The 23,645-nt window shown below is 47.2% G+C and overlaps 1 protein-coding gene across 2 annotated transcripts in view; it reads left to right on the top strand.

Moving 5' to 3' along the window:
- Window positions 1–23,645, top strand: part of SSH2 (slingshot protein phosphatase 2) — a 52,352-nt gene that overhangs the window by 21,477 nt on the left and 7,230 nt on the right. For both annotated transcript variants that reach the window (XR_013958079.1, XM_080630190.1), the window contains exons 3-13: window positions 1,568–1,632; window positions 6,270–6,391; window positions 8,675–8,743; window positions 9,519–9,584; window positions 10,683–10,877; window positions 12,716–12,809; window positions 12,937–13,065; window positions 15,914–15,960; window positions 17,417–17,563; window positions 18,795–18,995; window positions 22,791–23,634. Coding sequence is in view for 1 of the 2 variants with exons in the window: in XM_080630190.1 (XP_080486316.1) it covers window positions 1,568–1,632; window positions 6,270–6,391; window positions 8,675–8,743; window positions 9,519–9,584; window positions 10,683–10,877; window positions 12,716–12,809; window positions 12,937–13,065; window positions 15,914–15,960; window positions 17,417–17,563; window positions 18,795–18,995; window positions 22,791–23,634 (1,979 nt within the window). In the remaining variant the exon portion in view is untranslated. The remainder of the gene's footprint in view (window positions 1–1,567; window positions 1,633–6,269; window positions 6,392–8,674; window positions 8,744–9,518; window positions 9,585–10,682; window positions 10,878–12,715; window positions 12,810–12,936; window positions 13,066–15,913; window positions 15,961–17,416; window positions 17,564–18,794; window positions 18,996–22,790; window positions 23,635–23,645) is intronic.

Below are 23,645 nucleotides of genomic sequence, written 5' to 3'. Positions count from 1 at the left end.
GGTGTTGACATGGGGAAATCCTGTCTCCCACTGCACCCACAGGAGGACAAGCATCTGGTGGATGAGCTGGCCTTTCCTGTCCTACCTATCTGCCTACATAATTGCTTTTCAAGGAGGCACATGCCAGCCTCTCCAGCGCTGGGAGCAGTGTCCCTGGGCAGGAAGTAGCTTCATGTGCTTGTTGTTGCTGGTATGTTGTCTGTGACTTTCCTCACACTGCAGTGCCTTGAGTTTTTCCACCCCCAGTTAAAAGTGCAGTCCCAAGGCATTGTCTCATTCTCCATATGCTGAAATGTGTTTTGAAGAGGAGCAGGGAATGCCGTGTCCTGCGCAGCCCTCTCCACACAAGCTTGCCTCTGTCCCTTCAGGAGATAGCTGCAGCAGCCCTTCAGCCCTGCTGTAAAAATCATTTGGAAACCAGGCACCATAGTCTTGTTCCCTTTCTTCCCTTTCCCTTTTGCAGCGCTTCTGGATGCTGTTCCGTATCCAAGTGTCCTTATTTCTGAAAGTCCATGAAATAGCACAGATTCTGGTACCGCTGATAAATTAGACAGGGAGATCAGGAAGGTTACTCAACCTTCCTAGAAAATGCTTTTGTAACCAGTTGTGCTGAATACTTGCTCCAGCATTCCTGCTCTTCCCTGTAGTGTTGTCTAAGCTCCCCTTCCTGTATGTGGAGGAGTGGTAGAGTAAAGGTTCCTTTTGCCAGTCCGTGCCGCCCGCTGGCAGCCTTATACTCTCCTTTCTGGGAATACAGATTCATTTTCCAGGTAGCAATTGAAAAAACAGCCCATTGCTGGAGGTATTCTCACGTTCTGACATTCAGGAAGTAATGGGCTTGCTCGGCAGAGAAGCTCTTGGCTCTCTATGGGCAGGGAGTGTGGCAGTACCAACCATCTCACTTGTCTTTCAGATGTGTGGTGCTTTGGGAACCTGGGACACTCAGCTCTTCAAAGTCTTCCTAAAAGCTACTGTGTGACTGTGATTTTTTTTTTTTTTTCTCTTGTTTCAGTGTTCCTCAGCCTCACCTATAAAAAGCAAGTGTTTGCTAGGAGTGGCTGTAGGTTCTTGGCTTCTCAGGTGGCAGTTCTTCGCTGCTTTTGGGGGTAGTGTTGGTCCATAAGCTCATAGGGGCATGTGCTGCTCTGAGATGGGACTAAATCTCACTTCAAAGGGGATTCTTTTGCCTAGGTATTATTTCTGCACTAAGTAATAATGAATAATGATTTGAAGCATGAAGTAGAATGAGATGTGGAGGGCTCCATTTCTACCTCGTTTGCCTTGTCTTTCAGCAGAACACAGTACTAAAACACTGTTTCTTTCTGTTAAAAGGATAACAGGCTTTAGCAGGAGAGAAGAGCATGGTAAGATGGAAACAGGTGAGCACATGGAGCAAAAAGCAGCTGACTAAGAGCTGGAGCTTTGTCATCCCTGAGTAGGTGGAAGTGCCAACGCTCCCAGTGACGTGTCAGGTTTCTTGGTGGATGTTTGCTCTGGCTGGACAGCCACGAACTCGCATGTGATTTCCAACTATTTCCATGCATTCACCTTTCCCTCTTGCCTGCAGGGGACCTCCAGCAACACCTGCAGGCCATGTTCATACTGCTCCGCCCAGAAGACAACATCAGACTGGTAGGTTGGCTTTTTGCTTATCTGCTGTTAAGGAATATAAAGATTGAGTTCCACCTGACAAATACACCTGTGTAACTCGTGAAAGCAGTGGTGTGTGTAGGCTTGAGTGGTTTCATCAGCGGGTTTGGGGAGTCTTCTTTGCAACTACAAAGGTAGAAAAGCAGTTAATTATGAAAGACTTATTTGGTTGGCCAGTGAGACAAATAGTTTGGCTGGAAGACTGCCTTTGAACCAAATACTTATGCTCTCAAAAAGTACTGTAACAATTGCCAGGGAAGCTGGGTAAATTAGCTTGTGTCCTGTGTAAATCAAGAGTAGGTCTGGCCAGTGTGAATACCTGCCCTTCCACATTAGTTCAGTTGTGTTCTTCACTCTGCTCTCCTAACTTGTTGCATCCCAAAGGCTGTGGCTTATCAGGAAGGAGCATATGGGATCCCCAAGTAGCTATGCACTTAAATTGAACCTCGTCTTTCTGCTTTTCTGGGTTGTTTTATAATGATGGAATGAAAGGTAGGCATTGCTGTTTATAGCATTGATACGCAGTCCTACAGACCTCCAGAAGCCAAAGAGCAGCAGTGAGGAATTTGTCTAGGACACACTGAAGTGCTCTACAAGGTCAGGCATGACTGCAGTGTATCTGCATCTCTCATCACTCAGTAGCCTGAAGTTTCTTTCCTGTGTTGTCTTGGTGCATCTTAGCAACGTATGCGCAGAGTAGGGCTGCCAGCATCAGAAGTGTTATTCTGGCACCTCTGGTTTGCTGAATCCTCCTGGTGCCGGACTGATTGTATGAGTATAGCTAGGAAACAGTCAAGATGACTGTGGAATGCATTAACTTTCAAAGTGACCACCAAAAATAACCTGCTACAAGCAAACAAAAGGACCTGCTCCTAAGCTTTGTCAGGCACACCTTGTTGTCATGAAAATTCCAGCAAAAGTGATGGGAATGGGGGTTCTTGGTGCTTTTCAGAATCTGAGCCAGGGTTAGAACATTGGAAGCTATTGACCAAGTCATTGTTCAGCAATATCACTGGCTACATTGTGTGATTTGGGACAAATTAGCCTTAACAGCTGAATAAGGACTTTGTGGGCTGAGACATAAACCCTTTTGTTCCGAGCGACATTTGGAATGCTGAAATCTTGCATGAGGTTAAGTTCGATAGTCTACTTGAATTTAATTGATTCTTGACGAACGAAGGGTGTGCAGGGCTGCAATAGACTCTCTCATAAAGCAGTAGATACAAATGAGATTTGAAATACAAACACTACTGAGACAAATGCATTCTCTTCTGGTGCTGGCTGCTGCCATTCGGAGGGCAGACTTCACAGCTCAGAGGGCAGCAGAGGAATCTAATCCTCCATAAACCTACACTTCAAATTTGGAACAACTCTTGTTTCTGTTGGAGCTGTTGGTAGAGGTTTTTAGCCTTCCATGGGAGCAGGATTAGAGCAGTGGTACCACTGCAAGATCAGTAGGAGGAAGGAAAATGAGTTAAGAGTACAAACTGAGTGTTTCCCTGTAGCTTAGTGGAGTGGGGACTTGTTCGCTTGCATGTGTCAGTAATAAGAGGAGACTTCAGAAAGTTGGGCACGTCTTTTGTTTTCAGATATCCCAGTGAGAAATGTGTTCTTGTATGAAACACCTTCTATCATGTAGCATGAGAAAGATGAAAAGTCAGTATGAACTTCTTGGAATGTGCTCATAAGGGCTGGCGAAATACCACATCGTACTTCTGATGAAACAAGAATGCAGCAGAAGATAAAGTTGGGTTGTGTTTAGGTGAGCCTGAAACTGAGAAAAATGTTGCTGAAAGGGCTGCAGGGGATGACTTGTTCATGAACACGCTATAAATAACATTCCCAAATTGAGGAGAAAGCTAGCTCTGTGGAGCTGTTGAGAAAGAACCTTCCATCTCATTGCAGTCTGTGAAGCCAGAACCTCCTCCCTAGATTGACTGAGATGTCTAATCTCTTCATTTAAAAGGCATCAGACCACTCGGTGCACATGAACTAGCACTTATTGAAAAGGTTGGAGACTAATTTGTGGTTTGATGGTTGTGTGGAGCTCTAATAGGAACTGTTGAGGTTGGCTGGTTTATAATGTCAAGTTTGCTGGTTTATTATCCTAGTAAATTTAGCAGAACACTTTATCTGCTCCAGTCATGATTCTTTGCTTTGTGGCAAGGCTCTAACTGTTAAATCTAGAGAACCACAGTAAGCCATGCCTGTTGCTCTTAAGCGGCCCTCTGAAAATCCCACCACACTGACTTGAAGCTACGTGACCTTTGGTTGCTGTTTGTCCAGCCCTTTTCTAAAGGGTCTTGTGTTAAGACCACACTTCCCATTACTGCTAGCCAAGTTGGTTTAGCAAAGTAAGTTATGGTAATCCTCTTGCTGCTGGACTGTCCTCAAGCAGAACAGAACTTGTGCATGGATGCCCCGAACACAGGGCATCTGTTGTCCATCCGCTCCCATTTTAGCCAAGTCTGGGTTTCTGTTTGAGGTTTAGTTCCTAATGTAGATAACTACTTTAACCACCAAGACCTTGGCGATTGCTTGCTCTTCTAGGTTGAAGAGCACCCTTTCTGTTTCGCTGCAAGTGGTTAGTTGTAGAAACAGCTGTCTTGGGCAGAATTGACACCTTGAAGGACTGACCACTTTGATCCTCCGTGTTTCCAAAGGAATCCCAGTGACTCAAGGAGCAAGAGGGAAAATAAGGCTGGTTTTAGCATGACTTACCCTAAAGAGATGGGGTGGGGCACAGTCTCTGGCTGTACAGAGCACACCTGTCTGCTGGCATCAGTGTTTGGGTAGTTTGTGTTACTCTTTGGTCCCATTGGACAAGTCTAGAAGACAGAGTCAACACCGTGTGCTGCCTGCACTTGCTGTTCTGTCCCCATCACTAGAGCTGCTGCTCCCTGCAATACCACTGGGAAGCTTCCCCTGCTGCTCTCAGCTGCAATAGAGCACTCTGGTGAATGTAGTGAGCTCTGTTTCAGCTGCCTGTGCTGTTTGACTCTTTATTGTAGACTGCCACATCTTTGGCCAAGACTTACTGGCTTGGACAGATGAGGTGTGAGGAGCTCAGAGGGGATTTCCTCTAACCTACAAGGTGCCATTCTGGCCTCAAGACCAAGTTATAAAGAACTAAAGGAGCGTATTGGGAAGAGGGCCTACTCCTGGGAGATTCCATACAATAGTTATTTTGTGAGCTTTTTATATAAGGGTAAAATGACTGTTGAAACTGAGCTCTGCGAGCCATGAACTCCTATGGGGCCACCAAGAAATGTCTCCACAAGAACGGGCTCAGGAGGGCTGCTGGTGTTTGAGGAATTCAGGTTCACTTTGTGAAGGTGTCAGCTACTTTTGAGCTTCAACTGCTGGATCACAAGGAATACAGCAACTGATTCCCATCACAGCATGGGGCAAGGCTGGGCTGTGATAGCTCCTTTTTGCCTGTATTTGCTCTCTGCAGGCCCTGCTCAAAGTTTAAGCAGCAGTTTAACACTAGTAAACACAGAGGCCAGACAGTGTCTTGGGGCTGGATTAGGCTGTCCAAAGTTAAGCTTTGATATACATGATTATGACACTTCCTTTGTAGGGATGTCATAGTTTGTCTGTGACTAACATAACTGCAAATGATGTGGAGCAGAGTCCAAAGAGTGTTGCAAGTGAAGGCTGCCTACTGCAGGTGTTATGGACAAAACTTGCAATGCCGGGCTCCCTTCCCCAGGCTCCTCACTCACCAGCAGGCTGTCTGTAAGAGGACTTGCTGGACTCACTTCAGCTCTCACTTCCTCATGGCTTCTGGAAGAGTAGTGTACTTCAGTGTAGCCTTTCAGAAGCTTCAGTGTTTGTCTGCCATTCACAACTTGGCTGCACGGCTGCTTTCTGAATGCTGTCAGTGGTATTTGATTTGGGGGAGTGCAGGGTGAGCCTTGCTAGATCTCTCTTTTGGCTCTGGGGTGCTTGTGATTGTGGTAGGAGCAGTGAGGCACAGTGATTTTCACCTTCTCTGGGCAATCTGAATGCACCCATGGGTACAGCTTAGTGATAGGGAAGTCTTTTCCTTCAGGTTGTAAGGCTGGTTCTGCACTGAGGAAGCTGCTAGAAGGATTCAAAGGGCCAGCAGGAAACCACATCTGATTTAGATCCTGCATTTCTGCCCAGCTGCCTGACACAGTGGTGGAAAAAGTCTCATTGGAGCTGTTGTAGCGCATAGTAGCATAAAGCCAAGCCCTGGGTCTTTGGACAAAGCCCTCTGAGAGGTGAAGAGTACATTCAACACCCGTCTCTCTGAATGTGTAATGTTCAATGAAGCTCTCTAGGCTGGGACCACTCAGAGGACTGTGGCAGCCAGTCCTGTAGGCTGATGTTTAAACACAGCCTTGGTGGGACAGGGCAGGCCTGCAGCAAGGTGTGCAGAAGGCACCAGGAACATCCCACTGGTGAGGAAAGCTTTGTTTACGAAAGTAAGTTGCTTCTTCCTCTTCTGCTGGTTACCCAGCCGAGAAGTACTAGTGCAAACTGCATCACCGCTTCTGCGCCTGTCACTCAGCATGAACAAGTGGCTTGTAAGGTAATGGTGTGTGTGTTTTGCTGGCTGCACTGCTGATCTCTCCCCTTCCTTCCTTTAGGCCGTAAGACTGGAAAGCACCTACCAGAACCGCACTAGATACATGGTGGTAGTGTCCACCAACGGCAGACAAGACACTGAAGAGAGCATTGTCCTAGGAATGGATTTCTCTTCCAATGACAGGTACTCACAATGTCCAGGTGGGGGAAGTCCTTGTGTTCACCCACGTGTCAAGTGTAGAAATCTCTGTCTGGTGTCCATGCTTTCTGGGGATAGGCTGCTTCAGGTTTTCCAGCTAACACCTTTCTTGAGATCCAGAATTTCCCTTTTATTTCTTGAAAGGAGGTGGCAAATGAGAAGGTGACAGTGCAGATCAGCATTTTCTCCATTCCTCCAGCTTGTGTGAGGATGTTAAGTGCCCTTAAGTGTCTCTAAATGGTGAGGTCCCTAATCCTGCATCTGCACATCAGAGACAGGGACAACTTGGATGCAAAGAAAGAAAAAGCTGCAATTAGAAAAGCTGGACATCAAGGTTCAGGAGGGCAGCTAACAAGAAGGTGACTGTCAGGCAGCTCCTCCAGGGTCCTGGCAGAAAGAGCCTGATGGGAGCGTCAGGGTTGCTGATGGCAGATCTTGCACTGCGTGTCCTCCCCTCAGACATCAGTATGTCATCAGGGTTTAGTGCTTTTGCTTCATTCATTTAAATTGCTGCTGACCTCTCTCCAAAAGGCTGCAGAATGTGGCTGGGAAGCAGCACTTGCTGCTGGAGTGACTCTAAGCCAGGAGGAAGCACTTCCAACAGCTTCAGGGGCAGAAGCTTCACATTTACAAGGGGATACGGGGCACTTTGGGGAAAGAATGGAGGCACAGGAGTTGTAAGTTTTTGCGTACATAGGAAAAGAATCACCTGGATATTCCAATGAAACTGTTTGGCCAAGAAACTGCCTTCCAACCAGGCTGCTGATCACAGCAGCCACCATGCTTAGTTTCACATGGCTTCTTTTGCATGCTTAGCTCAAGTGATGTCTGATAAAAAGAGGGACCAGCTTGATGCTTCCACTGGCTCATGTCTCCCTTCCTATGTGTGTGTGTGCACAGCTGTAGCTCAGTTGTGGTAGGGCAAGAATAACTTGTCCTTGCGCAGGTTGCTGTGAGCTTGGAGTTTGCTACTGGCTGTGATGTACTAGCACAGCCACCTTTGATAACTGAGAGCTCACTGGTATTCATCTCTAATAACGCAGCAGGGTCATTTTAGCTTTCTGCTAGAGTTACTTCAGTTCTGGATGGTCAGTCTGATACAGCCTCCCTTAGCCCACTTGGTATTTATAACTCAATGTAGACTTGTTGCTATGGTCTCTGATAAGCGCCTGCTGAACAGTGTCACTAAAAATACCCTGGCCACCTTGGGAAGCCTTTAAAAACACAACTTTCCATGAGCTCATCTCATGTTGTCAACAGAAATAGCTGCGTGCCACAGTGTCTCCTTGTGCTGGGCACCAGTCGCTCCAAGGCATGTACATTTACAGGGCTTCATGTCTGCTGACCCTCTGAAGCTTCGAGTCTCACCCTCGTCCCCCACTTCTCATGGGCTGCAGGCACTGACAGGGGTGTTAGAGCTTGTGGAAATTTGAGAGCAGCTACTACAGCGAATAAGAGCAAGAGATGAAAGAATCCAGGTCTTCAAGATGCTGTTCTGATTATGGACCAATTTTACAGCTTTCTGAGAATCAGCTTTTCTGTCTGACCACTTGGTGCAGGCTGCGTTGGGGTTCCCTTTCCTTTTTCTTGACTTCCTTTTTGCTTGACTTCTGCTTTTTAACTTGGCTTTTTGCTCAGCCTTACAGGGAGCAGGTGACTGAGGGCAAAGAGGTCAAAGCAGCTGAGAGAGGAGTGGGATTGCCAAGAGGTGTCTGTCTCAGTGGGTTGTGCTCATCCTCGAGGTGCAGGAGGGTGAAGAAGTCAGGAGTCAACAGCTAGTGATAGGCTGTGATTGCTGACCTACCTTGTTGTTAATCACCCTGCTGTTGCACTACAGTGGTCCCAGTTCCCAGCAGCTGGGACTGAGGGAAGAACAAGAAAACAAAGCTGTGGATTGCAAAATCAGGGCTAGAACCAAGCCACTTGAGCCTGAGAGGGACTAATCTGTAAAAAAAGCCTTGAGCTGACTGAAGATTGTGAGCCCCCTCTGATCTGCACAAAGCTTGCTGCTTTGAATCCTGTCTGCTCTTCTCTTGAGTGTATGTTAACTCTTTAAGCTTGCTTGACAGAGTGTTGCTCTACCCTGTATCTGGTAAATGATCTTTGCCAGACACCTATAGAACAACACTGGCACTGTTTGTCCCTGAAGCAGCAGTGGGATTTTCAATTTTTTCTTAATAAGTACAAAAATACACAACCATTGCTGTGAAATTAGAATAATAGCATGGTGCTGTAGTAGATGGGCTGACCTTCTCTTTCTTACTACAGTAGCACTTGTACAATGGGCTTGGTGCTGCCGCTGTGGAGCGACACCTTGATCCACCTGGATGGGGATGGGTGAGTGTCTTTTGTATGTTCTAGATGGATACGGTCTGGTGTGAGCTTGCAGCACAGTGTATGGGGAAGGATTCAAATGATCACAGAGTCCTAACAGGTCCAGCAGACCTGTTGTTGACCTGTATGGGGTTAGTAGGCTCAGAGGCCCTAAATCACAATGGTTGTGGCAGGGAACACCAATAATTGACTTATCTGTGAATAAACACGCACTGAGACAGTGGCTTATGTGTGTGTTTAAGCTGGAGTAAAGGAGCTTTTCCTGAAGAGTGGGTGTATAGTGAAAGCTCCTTAAAGGGATCCTATTATGTGCCTCCATCATGCTGCAGCAGGCAGCATTCAGCTGAACATAAAATAAGAATGATGTTTCTCTGCCAAATAGACACCTGACTTGCAGACTCCTGTTTGTGCCAGATTACAAAGGCTGTCTAGTGCAGTGCATGGAATGACTCTTCTTTCCTTGGTAGCTGCCCCAGGATCACTATAGCTGGACTCTGTTGCTCCCAGCTGTGGCACTGAATTTGTGTTGCCAAGGTAAACAGCACAGCCCAGCACTGTCCCACTGTCTTAGTTTCATTCCTGAACAGCAGCTGCTTAAAAAGAGTTATCGTAGAGCTTTTAGTGTGCTATTTTGGTCTGTTTGCTAGCTGAACTCAGCAGTGTATGCATAGGGCTAGTCCTTTGCTGTTCTGTTGTGCTACAAATTATCAGTTATTAACAAATAAGTGGCTTTTGGGATACATTTTTACTGTGCTTTTTTTTTTCCCCTTCTCCCCAGAGGGTTCAGCGTATCAACAGATAACAGGGTTCACATATTCAAGCCGGTGTCTGTGCAGGCAATGTGGTAAGTACTTCCTAGTGATCCTTCTTCCAAGGTGTTTTGGCTGCTTGGGCTTTTAAAGCTCAGGTGCTGTTTTGTGTTACTAGTATCTTGAGGCCTACTTGAGCAGCCAAACGTCCCCTTCAGAGACAGGGAAGGAAGTTTGATTCTAGAGGAAAAAGGAAACATGCAAGTGCTGGTATAGAGCAGTGAGTTTATAGTTCTGCTGCAGCTGCACTACCCTCTTGTCTGGGGGTAGGAAGGAATAGGGTCACTTTCCTTGCGGAGAGCTGCTGGTTTGAATGTCTCCAACGTAGAATTGCTTTGAGCATGTGTTTGAAATTTGGGGAATACACGCTGTGCATATTTTAGGAGTCTGTGTCTCCACTGAGCCATGTTCATTGTGATAGCAAAAAGGAAAGAGAAGCTGCCTGCATTTCTCTTTCCTTTTAGGGTGGCTCATATAAGAATGTAGAGGCCATGAAAGTATTTCTGGCTCAAGGTTCTCTTTGCATTGCAGAAATACATTGCCTGTCAGGGTGTCATGCTACTGTGTCACCCAAGTGATTTTGACCTGGATCCTTCTGATCTCAATCAAAGATTTAAAACAAGCTAAAAATAGGAGAGGGGGATTTGTTTGCCAGGAGCAGCTGAAGAAACTTCTGACATCCCTCGTGAGAGAGGGTGGGCACCCAAACACTTCGGTAGAGTCAAGTCCTAAGCCCTTGGCTGTGCAGCTCTCCATGTCTGACTCCTGGGTGTCCATGGAATCTGGTGGCACAGTAGGAGCTGTCAGAGCACTATGGCTCGGACACAAACTCTGTGCATCCTGGTTTTCGGCTTAGGTAGCTGTAGCAGGTGCCTCTGCCGTCTCAATTGTGAGCACCTTTGCTGCTACCCAGGCTTGTCTTGGCATACTTCAGTTAAAGCATGCAAGCATATGGTTATCCATGCCTTTGCAGGACAGCCTCGTCCTCAGTGCTGGGAGCTGTTGCCTGTAGCACTGGGGTTTGTACTGACTGATGGGACCTGAGCAGCATCCCGGATTTGGCTGCTGCTTTGTGCTTGGTACCAGCCTGAGAAAAAGCATTACAATCCTGCAAGTATTTTTTCCCTTTCTAGGTCTGCTCTGCAGAGTTTACATAAAGCTTGCGAGGTGGCACGGAGCAACAATTACTACCCAGGAAGCCTCTTCCTCACGTGGGTCAGTTACTATGAGAGCCATATCAACTCCGATCAGTCATCAGTCAATGAGTGGAATGCCATGCAAGATGTCCAGTCCCATCGGCCTGACTCACCTGCCCTCTTCACAGATGTGTAAGTTGGGTTGGCTCTGCTGAGCTGAAGTGTTTGGCTGTCAAGCACTGCAGCCTCCAAATGAGGAGAAGTTTCCACAAGAGATTACTCTTAATTAGGTATTAATGAGGAGAGGTTTCATCTTCCAGGTAATAGCAGACCCCTGATTAGGTAGACACCAGCACTGGAAGTTTACCCCTCTGGGGCTCCCTTGCATCTCGTCCAGCTTCTGTTTTCAGTCTGGTTGTTTATCTTGCCCTTTAGGCTTGCAGATCTTCTGCAAGGTAAGTCCTATGTTACTAGCAAGAGGTGAGGTGTATTCTAGTACCTAGGCTTTCATCTTTGCTGGTTTTGTCCTCTGGTTTCCAGGCCTGTTGTCTCCTGAAAGGAATAGGTTTCTCTGGACTTTGCTTTTACACTGGCATGTGTCTGAGCACGTGCTTAGAGTAACATGGTGTTTTCTTTTATTCCTTATTCAGTTAATTTTGCTGTAAAGTGTCTATGTATGGACTTTTGAGACTCTGAGCTCAGAAGCATCCTTATAGGCATCCAGCTGACATACCTGAGAATGGGGACAAAGAGCAAAACCGTTTTTCTGTGTTTTGAGGAGTCAGCAAGTGTGGAGCAGGACAATGTAGAGGTCCCAAGCTCTCTCCAGCTAAACATTTAGGATGTCTGGTGCCATATGGTCCAAAACAGTGGCTAAGGTAGATAGGTGAACAGTTCAGAAAGGCAAAAGTTATAGGCTGTATCAGCATTCAAGGTTTACAACCCTTGTAATTAGTAATCGCTGATGGTACTGATACCATAGAACCTCAGAGGTAGTCTGTGTCCAGATGTGATGCTGGGCGTGAGAGCTTAGTTGCCCAGTTTGTAGTAGAAGAAATGACTTCACTAACCCCAGCTGCTCTCACAGATTCTAGTGCTGTTGGTTGATTTATGCTCTCAGAGATTTCCTGTTGTTGGAGTTCAGTGAGTGAATAATGAGCAGTGAGCAGTTGTTCAGCTGTGAACAAGTCTTCACACTTGATTGTTTCTTAATGCACAAGGAGGGTGGCTGGGAAGTTTTGGCAAGCTGTCAGGTTAATATTCTCTTTTGGCTTCTTATAAATAAATTTTGTGTCACCCACCCTTTCCCCTGTGGCAGCAGTTGAATGATTTCCTGGGGACACCGAGACAGCGTTCCCTTAATTGAGTCCTGAAATAATGCATGAGGTTAAGAGAATCAGGAACATTGATCTTTATTGTGAACCACCAGTTGGGCACTGGTAAAGCAGGGAAGTGTCTGTGCAGTCACCATCCAGGCAGCCTTCCAGGGAAACAGAAAGGTGCTGTGAGATGTTACTGCTGGGTCCCTTCTAAAGATGATGGGTGAAACAGCTCTGGGCTGCTGCTCTGTTGCAACCTGCCGTGGTGTTAGTCAGGCTATTTTTGCAGCTGGTGATAAGGCCCCTGGCAGCAGAGGCTGGAGGAATGCACGGAGGCTTAGCTGCCCTTGTCTCTCCATGTAAGGAGCTTTGGAGCTGTTACCTTTCCAAGAAAGGTAGGGGGAGGCTTAGATATTGCTCCAGAGAGTATAATGCAGCCTTCCCAATTTAAATTTTACCAAATACCAGAGGTTCTCTAGATGACAGCGATGGATTAGGAGCATTCAGTTGGTCTCTTTCATACACAACCAGGAATCTAAACTGGGCTTTACAGTCACCTGAATTCGCTCCAGCTGAGGACGTGCTTGGGGGAAGCAGCATGAGTATCTGAGGCTGCAGGGTACCCAGTCTATACAATACCTCTTTAAAAGTGCCATGAGTCCAGCTTGTTTCTCCTTCTGGTGACTCATTCTTCTTGCTTTCTTCTGACAGTCCAACTGAGCGGGAACGCACAGAACGGCTGATTAAGACCAAGTTAAGGGAGATCATGATGCAGAAAGATTTGGAGAACATCACCTCAAAAGAGGTGAGTGGTGAGGGAACAGCACTGGAAGTGCTGTTGTGCCAACCAGAGAGCTCTGTGCTTTCTGCCATGATGAAAGGCTGGAACAAAACCTTCACATGGCTTCTTTGTGTTCCTCCTCCCCACCCAGATACGCACCGAGCTGGAGATGCAGATGGTGTGTAACCTGCGGGAGTTCAAAGAGTTCATTGACAATGAAATGATAGTGATCCTTGGGCAGATGGACAGCCCCACACAGATATTTGATCATGTCTTTCTGGTAAGTCTTACAGTGAATTCAAAAGTAAACTCACCAGACACATCTCCCTATGTCTCGGCTGACACAGAGGCCTCTGAAGGAGCTCTGGAACTCTGATGGAGAGATTGGCTGATCCTGGGGTCACGTAGTCTTAAGCAAGACACTAGTCCTGTTGAACAAGAGCAGCCTGGCTTCTTGGCTGTGCTAAACCTTGCCATACAACACCAGCCAAGCTGTAGACCCTGTCACTAGTCTTGGTCATCCTTTGCCTAGAAAGGTTGGACCAGTAATTCTTGAGGTCCCTTCCAACCTGGTATTCTAAGATATACTAGACGATGGAAGGCAAAAAGTCTTAATTCTAACTACTTTTCAGGGCTATTTCCTTTCATGTATGATGAGTTTCATAGCTTCAACTGTCCAGGGCATCCACACAGCAAGTTCTTGGTGTGTGTTTGGGAAGGGCATATCTACAGCAAAGAGGGAGGGGAACTGTCTGGGGAGAGCTGTCTAACGTTCTGGTGGAATCACACTCTTGTAACATGGAAAGCTCTGAGTTCATGTGGTCCAGGAGGAACAGAGGAGCCTAATGAAGAATCCTGAAGATAAGTCACTTAAGGAAACATAAACATTTTGCCTGTTAATGTTTTGCTGGCTTAGTTGCCTTTCATTGCTGCTAGGCCCTGTCTAATTACTGCACCTTCTTCTGGTGAGTCAGCGTTCCACTGGATTTCCCAGCCCTGGAGCAACAGACACAGGTTTGGTTGGGAAGTCTAGCCTATGAGGTTGGCTCAACTTAAAACAAAGCCATTCCTCTTGGGCTCGCTGGGCTTTCCAAATGGAGAGGGCCTCTCCCAGTCTCCTTAAAGCTTAGTGCTGTGGCTCAGAAGCAATGGTGTATGTTAATGTGAGTGCTCCCGAGAAACTGTGGTGGGGTAGAGCCGGGAAAATTAAAGTATCTACAATGTAATGGATTTTATTCTTGCAAATTGTATGTTCTCTGGAGAGAAAGACCTGTTCACAGCCTTACTGTGCCAGTCAAAAGCAGTACAGGCAGTTCAGGGCGCTGCAGGGCTTGGAGTCTTGGCTCAGAGTGTGTTTAATAAGAGCAAGACCTTTAAAACAAGGCTTGAAGGAGCTGTGGCTAATGTGTGGAATAGAAGTATCTGCAAAGCAGCTCTGCAGTGAGGAACAGCGCTGCTGGGGCTGGGCACCAGCTTAGTTCAGGAGTGTCTATACTGCAAGGCAAAGTGAGGCATAGAGCTGTTTTCTTCCAGGTAGAGTCAAGAGCCCTGTGGGATCCCACTTATGGAGTGCTAAAATAACTAAGCAGGAAGTAAGAGATCTGATGGTGTTGGTAATTGTGGATCAAAGGATAGGAGAAAAGGCTTTCACCACTGCAGCATTGTTCTCCATACCTGTGGAAACTGGTACTTCCCAGGCCTGAATTAAGGTATTCTTCCTTGGCCAGGAAGAAAGAGTATAAAGTTAACAAAGGCTGAGGGCCAGGGTGAGTACAGCAGGGATCACAATATAGTTGTTGGCACATCCTGAATAGCAAGAGCCACCATACTCATCCTTCAGATTGTGCACAGCTCTGGGCTTTGGTGGAGCTGCCCTGATCTGTGGCTGAAGGCGATGGCTTCTGGTGTAATCTGTGCTGCCATGGAATGTAACATTTGCTCTTTTATCCTGCTCAAAATTGAGATTTCCGTCTGTGCTGAACTCTTGAATGGTATCTTCATTATGATGATTTCTCTTAGGAAGTGGTTCACTTTGGGAAGAATGAGCTGCTTCTCGTGTCAAGACAACAGACTTATCCCCAGTAGCTACCAGAATAGTAACACAGCCCTTTCCTGTGCGTGTACATCCAGACATGGGCTGGGAGTGCTCAGGACTTCTCTGGAAGTGCTGTCACGGGCAGCATTGTGTGCCTGTGAGTCAGAGCTCTTGAAGCTCCCCCATCTCAGACACAGGGTGCCTGTGCTTTCTGTGGCAAGCAGCACCCCTCTGGATGGACACTGCAAGACTGGGATGTTCTAACTCCCAGGCTGACAGGCTTTGCAGGCAGGCAGTGATTATGCTCCAGGGGCTGGCTCAACCTGAAACTTGGGTGGTGTGGAAGCCTGTGCCATGGGAGCAGCCATGGGCAGTGCTCTTCTGCTGGTGATGGTAGTGCTGCCAGAGTCCCTCTTGCTTACTCCCTTAATTGAACCATCTTTCAATTCAGGGAACCAGATAGCTTGTGCACCTTAAATTTTGAAGGAAGCCTTTGTCTGAGTGCTTTTGTCCTCAGTCAGGATTTGTGTTTGAGCAGGAAGCAAGCAGCTTGGAGGCCCTGTGCGTGTTGCAGAGGGTTAGCTAGCCAGGGTTAGATGTGTTTATTTCTGCTCACACAGGCTTTGAACATGGGGAGACGAGGTGTAACCCAAGTGAGTTTACTGTGTTGGTGCCTTTGATGTGTGAGATAGGTGTTTCATGCATAAAGAGCACCTGGATGATGCTGGTAGTCTGTCTTCTGTGGGGTAGAGCTGGCACAGCCTCCAGGGAAAGGGTGGAGTGTTCTCATCTTTGCTGAGGTTGGTTTGTCAGTGGTTTGCAGAAGTGCCAGTGTACGGTGCTGGGCTCCTGCTTTGCAGGGCTGCTTGTTGCTTCAGAGTAGATCTGCTTAATGGGGGGAGATAAGGTGCTGAACATTAGCACTGTTACCACTCTTCTGTGTACCCATGTACTCAAAAGATCCTCTCTGCTCTTCAATACTTGGCTGGCCAGCTTCTTCCTCCAGGTCACTGATGACCGTCCCTCCCTCCATCAGTTGTCTGGCCATGTCTTCCTTCTGGCTGATGCGTCTCTTTGCATGTTCTCCCTGCAGGGCTCGGAATGGAACGCCTCCAATTTGGAAGACTTGCAGAACAGAGGGTAAGTAGCTTCAGGCTATCAGCTTAAAAGCAAGAGCCTGGCCTCAACACTTGTCTGTGCAACAAACTCTCTTCCATACCTGCTGTGTAACCTGAGTCTTACTAAAGGGTTTGCAGATCCAAACAAGCTCTTGCTTCCTCCAAACTCCGCGTCCCACAAACAGGCACCCTAAAGTAAAAGAATCTTGTTCCCTGACCTTGACTGACATCCCTTTGGTGAACAAAGGAAGCCAGCAATCTCACAGCTATAAGTAGCAAAAAGCCACAATTACTTAACTGGATGCTGTGTGGTTGGCTCTGTGCCCTCTGCTTCAGCCCGTTATTCTGGACTGAGGTCTCATGCTTACAGAGGCATTTTGGGGTCTGCACCTCCGGACTGCAGCAGAAAGGAAAATGTGAAAAGAGCATTTGTTGCTTTGAGTGGGGCCCAGGTGGAAGTCCTATAGCTCTCACTTAGCACTGATGGGTTCCTCTGTCTCCTGCCCTTTCAGGTTTAAGCTTAGAGTGTCCTTTCTCTAGGCCAGGTGGATCTAAGCAACAAGATTTTGCAATTAAATCATTATTTATGGGCCTGGCTTATTTGTGCCAAATCCAGTGGAAAGAAAACAAATCACTGCTGAACTGAATTGCTAATGTACCTGCACCTCAGAAAATCAGCCTGGCAAAATGGACTCCCCTCGCTGAGCTCAGGGTCTGCTCCAGTTCCCTTGGGTCAGACAGGTCCTATTTGACTGCCAGCGCTCTCATACCTGCTAGGGAAAAGGGATGTCACTCCCTTGCAGTGCTCTTGTTCTGTCTGGTAGCCCAGCATGACTGCAGTTCATAAGCATCTTACGAGTAACCCTCAGGGCTAAAAATACTCAGTGTAATGTACATAAATACCATATGCTTTCCCCAGCAGCTTCGTTTCCAGAAAATTAAGGGATAAGAAATAAATCCTCCCCAGTGGCTCATTGTCCGTTTCATCTCTCTGTAGTTACTTTCCGCATTTGTTTAACTATGTTGTAGCTCACGAGCTTGTATCTTCAATCTTCCTGTGTTGCTGGTGCAGCAGGAGAGGAGATGCACAAAGGGGCTTTGAGAAAGTGTCCAAACATGAACTGAACAGGCTGTACTGGAGCTCCTGTGACACAAGTGTTGCTAGCTTAGGTGGGCAAGCAGTGTGCAACCTGACATGCTGTAAAGGAAGTTCCTATCCAGCATGGGCGGAAGCCCCTTCATCAGAGGCTAGGCTCGAAATTGCTAAGCCAAACCTTTTGTCTGTATCAGCTGCTGCTTCCTTGCATTGAGCCCTGGTTTCCAAGGAGGTGTGTGCAAGACTGCAACTTCAAATGCTGGGAGTTTTGCCACTCACAAGGCAGTTGTGAGTGCACATGTTGTGTGCAGCTGTGATCCCTCTCTGAGCTTGCTGTGTTCTGCCCATTCTGTGTTTTCATCTGCTCTCTGTTTCCATGCAGGGTGAGGTATATCTTGAATGTGACTCGCGAAATAGATAACTTCTTCCCTGGGCTCTTTGAATACCATAATATTCGGGTGTACGATGAAGAAGCAACAGATCTTCTGGCTTACTGGAATGACACCTACAAATTCATCTCCAAGGCAAAGTAAGTCTTTTCAGAGCAGAACAAACACATTTAGAAGATGTATATTAAGTATTTTATATTTTCCTACTGATTTTCTTAGCTACTTTTCCTCGCATACCTGGCATCAAAGCATTTTCACTTTGTAGTTTCTGGCCAAGAGTTGCCTTCAACACATTTTTATTCTTGTAGGTGCTTGTACAAGGAGCAGGTAGGACTAGTGAGGGGTTTCCGCCCAGCTGCAGTCCAGGCAAACAGTGGAATGGGTAATTCCTGTACTGGAGAGCTAACAGTTTGCCTGCTGCTTAGGAAATGCAATGGATCTGGAGAGGTGCTAGAGGGAGGGAAGGGCAGTAACAAATTGAGCAGGGCTTAACTGAAGTAAGAAGCAAAACCTCCTAAGCCAAAACCAAACTTAAGCTGTTCCCTGCATTGTGAGGTTGTATGATGAAGCCCACAGTCTGGAAGTGATTTCTTGTAGTGTAAAGCTCCAGAGTAAACTCTTCCCTTTAACAGGAGTAAGTGCCTGGGTAGCTCTCTGAGCTGTCAGTTATAGTGAGTAATCTGATAGCGGGTGCTGAAAGTAGGGCCTTTTTACTGCAGAGAACTGCATCCCAGTTACATGAGCTGTCTCCAGTTAATTCAGCAGCCTTCCTAAGGGAAAACGGGTCAGAAAGCAGATTGGCATATGTTGCTTTTAAAGTATTATTTCCATTATAGAAGTCTGTCATCTCTTAACTGTAGCTGGTGCTTGCAATTTCTCATAGCCTTTACAAGCTGCCTCGTTTGAGTATGGCTTGAGATTTACTTTATTTGAGGTGGTGGCACTGTATTCCCTTAAGTACTTAAGCACTGTGACGCCACATTTGTGTGATATATGGATGCCTTTTTCCTTTGGAATACTGCTTAATACCCATGGGCCACTGGGGCTAAGTTCAAGGGTGCCATACTAGTCTTTAGCAGTCTTCATGAACCTGCAAACAACCGGTGTTTGTCCATGTGTGATAAAAGCTGCAGAAGAGCTGTTGTAACAAAATCTGTTAAGAATATTAAGACCCTGTTCTTCACTTTCTTTGTGTGTCTTGCCCCAGTTTGTAAATTGGATTATCAGATCATATCCCAGACTTCCAACTGTGGCCACAGCGTTGAAAATATGTTTGATAATGCTCCAGTAAAGAAGTTGCTGTTTTCTTAAGCTTCTCAGGGGCCATGTTTTCTATTTAATGATCCTCTTTTTGTCTTTCTTCCACCTCAGGAAGAATGGTTCCAAGTGCCTGGTACACTGCAAGATGGGAGTGAGCCGCTCGGCATCCACGGTGATCGCCTATGCCATGAAGGAATATGGCTGGAACCTGGACAGGGCATACGACTATGTGAAGGAGCGGCGCACAGTCACCAAGCCCAACCCCAGCTTTATGCGGCAGCTGGAGGAATACCAAGGGATCCTGCTGGCCAGGTGAGTGGAAGGAATGACTGATTACCTGTGTTAAGGCATAAGTGATTGACTCCATTATTTTAATTAGGACTTCCATTGCTGCATTATGAGCTCCTCATTGTCTTGGGAAAGATAGCACTTTGTTTTCATGGGTTATCTCAGCTGAGCCTGGGAAAATGGGTGTAATAAAGAGCTTTTAGGAGGCTCTTCGGCTTCTAGGATGGCTGATTTTTTTGGAGAGTAGCATCCTGTGATCTACCATCCGAATGCAGCATTCAAAGCTGTGCAGCCTCCAGCAGAGATAAATGGTGTTCCTATTGCTTGTAACATCACTTGGCAGGGAACTCGCTTTGTCTCCATCTCAGCCTTACAGTTCCCTGTTGAGCATGCCTCTCCTCAGCAGCTGGTCTGGTTTTATTTAGATCACTTCGGTAAGTGTTGGTGTTAGGGGAGGGGACAGGATGTTCTGTGCATTGCAACAGCGGTGTTTATTCCTGCATGGAGTCCTGAGGCTGGTGTGGAGCTGGGCAAGCATGTTGTAAGCCCAAGCCTATCACCTGATTAGCAAAAGACACAAATATTGCATGTTTCTGAGAAATCCACTTGCAAGCTGCATTAAGCAATGTCTTCACGTGATCAGCTGGAAGGAGGTAGTGATACTCTGTATTCACCAGATTACAGTGTTTTGTTTAGGATGCTGGTGTACTTTGCCAGGGAGCAGATCTGAAGCAAGCAGAACTACCCCGATTGAGCCTCCTGCCGCATGCTCTGGCCATGTTTTGACCAGAGTAATTTCTTCATAGCTGCATGGTGCTCTTGAAAGGTTTCTGCCTTATGCTGCTCTTTACAGCAGCTCAGGCACTCACGTTATTTCTTTAGGGTATAGTTATCACCTCCATCCTCTGCTTGGTTTTGTCCCTTTGAGTCTGTCCTATCCACTTGCAAAAGCCAGGTAATACTCAGGATAGATCACAGTAGCATAGATACTTCAAGAAACATCTATGCTCTTCTGGACTGAAACCCTTGAAGACAGACACCACACCTCCCTTTAGTGCCTCGTGTGACACTAAACGTGCTGCTGGCACCAGTTAATAAAGGTCAGAGCTTAACTCTGAGCTAGACGTGACCTGACCAGTGTGGTGTGCTATGTAGCACTGAGCAGACTGGGCAATCAAATCTCACTGGGATAGGCTGGATGGAGGAAAAGACGCTTTTCAGAGCAGAAAAACACATGAACATCCTTTGCAACAGGTTGGTGAACACCTGTGAGGAGCCCTGGGCTGGTAGCAGCTGGTATATCACATCTTCAGCCCTGCAGTTGGTTTAGGTAATGTCCCACTGGTGGTTGGTGGCACACCTGCAGAGCCACTGTCTACAAACATTTTGGTTAAGGACTTTTCTTCCCCTGTCTTCCAGTAATCTATCTTTCAGGAGGTAAATCTTCTCTTGCTGCCATCATTTATCTGGTGTGTGGCTCCCGTCCCACTTGAGCACACCACTGTTCCTGACCTACTCGGCCGGTCCCCATACAACAGCATGAAGAGGATGACTTGTGAGGCTTTAAGAAATGCAAGAGCAGTGGGTTGTACCTGTGTGGGTAGGACTGAAAAGCCTGTAGTAAATGATGCTTCACTGAAGCAAGGAATGGCCTTTCTGTGCTGCAGAAGGGGTCCGTGTTGATGTGGTTCCTTTCTCAGCTCCAAACTGCCTTTTTCTTCCCCGCTTTCTTTAAGTTATTGAGCTTTGCCCTCTGCTCTCTGCCTGCCTTGTTTATTGCTGCAGTATTCCAGGATAGGTAAAAAACAAAAACCCAGCAGATCCACACTCGTGACTGCTCCAGTTTCAGGGGGATGGTATGTGAGGGCAGCCATGTGCTCGCGCTATCTGGTTACGGTTTTGTGTTGGGGTTATAGCAACTGGGATATGTTTTCCAGCTGTAAAATGAAAACCCCCTGCCTGCTTTTAGTCACAACAACAAGCGTGTTTTGCTCTTTGGGACTGTCATACTTCCTGGGGTTAGTTAAACTGTCTCTTCCTATCTATCTGGTGATAGCCACAGAAAGGCTGAGCCAGCCCGGTTGCTTTTGTTAGTTATGGATAAGTTACAGGAAAACAGTGTTTGGGATCCTCTATTGCTTGTGCAACTTGTAAATCAACAGCAGTAATGCTATACCAGAGTCTAGAGAGCTGGCTGCAGCTGGGGGGGCAGCCTTGGTCCAAGGCTGATGTGACCACAAGCTGGACAGCCCCAGTGCTGCCCCAAACCTTGTGCCATTGGGTGTTCTCCCCAGCACTGGGAATGCTGCCCAGGAAGGTGAAGAGGTGGCAGTGGGCTCTAGGAAGGGATGTGGGCTCTTGTTCTGCTTTTAGCACACCTTGCAGGTTGTGAGAGTGGAGGAAGTGTGAGATTGAAAGCTGATACAATGCACCTCTCCCAGTGGTTGTTTACGTGTGTTTTGATTCTCAGATCAAGGCTGTGCTGGGCAAGTTGGGTTTGCTCGTATGTGAGGGTAGTTTTGTCTTCAAAATCTGATGTGCGGCTGGATGTGAGCACTGAAGCACCAGGGTAGGAAGTGCCCTCAGAAAACATCAACAGCTTCTCCCCACATTACATAAGCAGAGACATGGCAAGCTGTTAGCATCCCATGCAGAGCCTCAGCAGCAACCTGCCTCCTGGACAAGCCTGGTTCTGCTGCCAATGTCAGACTTGATCCAAAACCCATTAGAGACAGAGCACGTGCACCCCAGAGCAACGCCTTTTGGCCTCTAGTCTTGATCCTCCTCTTCTCTGAAAGGCCCTGATCCTGACCTGTATCATACATGAAGGTTGTAGTTGATTATGGGGTTGGAAAGCCAAATCTGCAGTGGATTATTTTCCTTAGCTGTTGGGCACCCACAACCAAACCAGTGCATTGTAATTAGTTCAATGGCATCTCTTAATTAACTTACTGCAGCCGATGGATGTGTCTGGGAGCGCCTGCTCGCACTAGCAAGGGACTGAGGAGGTTTTCCAAGGTCTCCTGCTGATCCAAGACCTTTCTGTGGTATCTGCTCTCCTCCTAGGGGCAATCGGTGGAAGCACAGCCCTCTGGCCATGGTCACTCAGCGAAGCCCTTGCAGGCATGGTTAGCTGGTGTGGCTTCACTGTCAGAACTTGCCTCCTTTGCTCTCTGTAAGCCCAGGGGCACGGGCTGGGTGTTTTGGCAGGTGGGGATAAGGAAGATGTCGCAATGCTGCTTGGCTTTGTGACTGCTTAGACCTTCCTAAGGGGGCTTTCCAAGAGCTGGAGAACTCTTGAGCTTCCTTCCTGTGAAAGGCAGGCTTGTTGACTGTTGAGGATGACTTCTGTTTTACACACACCCACATCCTCTCACCCCACCCTACCCTCTTGGTTACCAGAGCCCAGTGATTGATCACTGAAGCTGTTCAAAGAAGGAGCCACAAAGGAAATCTGACTTCATTCCATGTCCACCATCCACTCACATCCAGGACTAGAGACCCTCTCTCTTTGGTCATCACTCACCTGCTAGCAAAAAGTGCTTTGTGGTTGAAGGAGGACCAAATTCTGTAGTCAGTTAAACATTGTTTGTTGAATAGACTGATAAAATACTGCTGGGGAATGTGGCTTGTTATTGGATCAACTTCTCCAGCAGCGGGTTTGACCCTGACCTGTTTAAGTGGAGCTGCAGTTGTGGTCAATGACTCTAGTATTTGGCATGATTCTTCATGTAGGTTTCATCCTCTTACAACAAAGTGGGTCTGGCTCCGGTATGTGAAGATACTACTCAATGTTTTCCTTCCTTTTCCTTCCCACAGCAAACAGCGGCACAATAAACTGTGGCGCTCACACTCGGACAGTGACCTCTCGGACCATCACGAGCCCATCTGCAAGTCTGGGCTGGAGCTGAACAAAAAGGAGATCACCACCTCAGCCGACCAGATCTCAGAGGCAAAGACCAACGACAACCAGCAGCCAGTGTCTCCTGTCTACTCAGCTGAGCTAGACAGGGAGCAGCAGCTCCCAGAGGATGCCAACATGATCGAGGAGGTGTGTGTGAAGGAGAGAAGGATCCACCTAGAGTTTACGTGTCGAGACTTCCACGCTGAGCAGATGGAGGACAAGCTGAACCTGAACAGTATCAATGGCTGTACGGCAGGATGTTGTGTGGACTCTGTTCCCCCTGATAACTGCCGTGCTTCCGAGGCCTTAATGCAACTCCAGCACCCTTTGGAAATAACAGAGTTCCCTGATTTGACAGTGGACGATCTGGAAAAAGATGCCCTTAAGCCTGATATGAATGTGCACTTGGTTCCCATGGAAGAATTCACTTCGTGCTTGAAAGACTTTCCCCACTCCCCAAATCAAAATTCCTCAAGTCTCCAACAAAATCCCCAGCCCGCGGTGACAGAGCTAAGTACAGACAGGATTGATTTCTTCAGTGCTTTGGAGAAATTTGTGGAGCTTTCCCAGGAGAGCCGGTCACGCACTTGCTCCCATTCCAGGATGGAGGAGCAAGGGAGTGGAAGGAACGGAGTCTCCAGGGTGCCTGTGCTGGAAGTGCCGCCTGCGGTGGATGGGGGTGCAGATACTCGAAGGAACAGCTCTGGAAACTCTCCTCAGGCATCAGATGACTCTTCCACAGATGAAGAACAGCAAAAGGTTAAAATAAC

This window comes from Psittacula echo (genome assembly GCF_963264785.1).
Source record: "Psittacula echo genome assembly, chromosome: 15".
NCBI classification, from domain to species: Eukaryota; Metazoa; Chordata; class Aves; order Psittaciformes; family Psittacidae; genus Psittacula; species Psittacula echo.
Note: the sequence above shows the minus strand (reverse complement) of the source record. Positions and strands in the feature narration are given on the sequence as shown.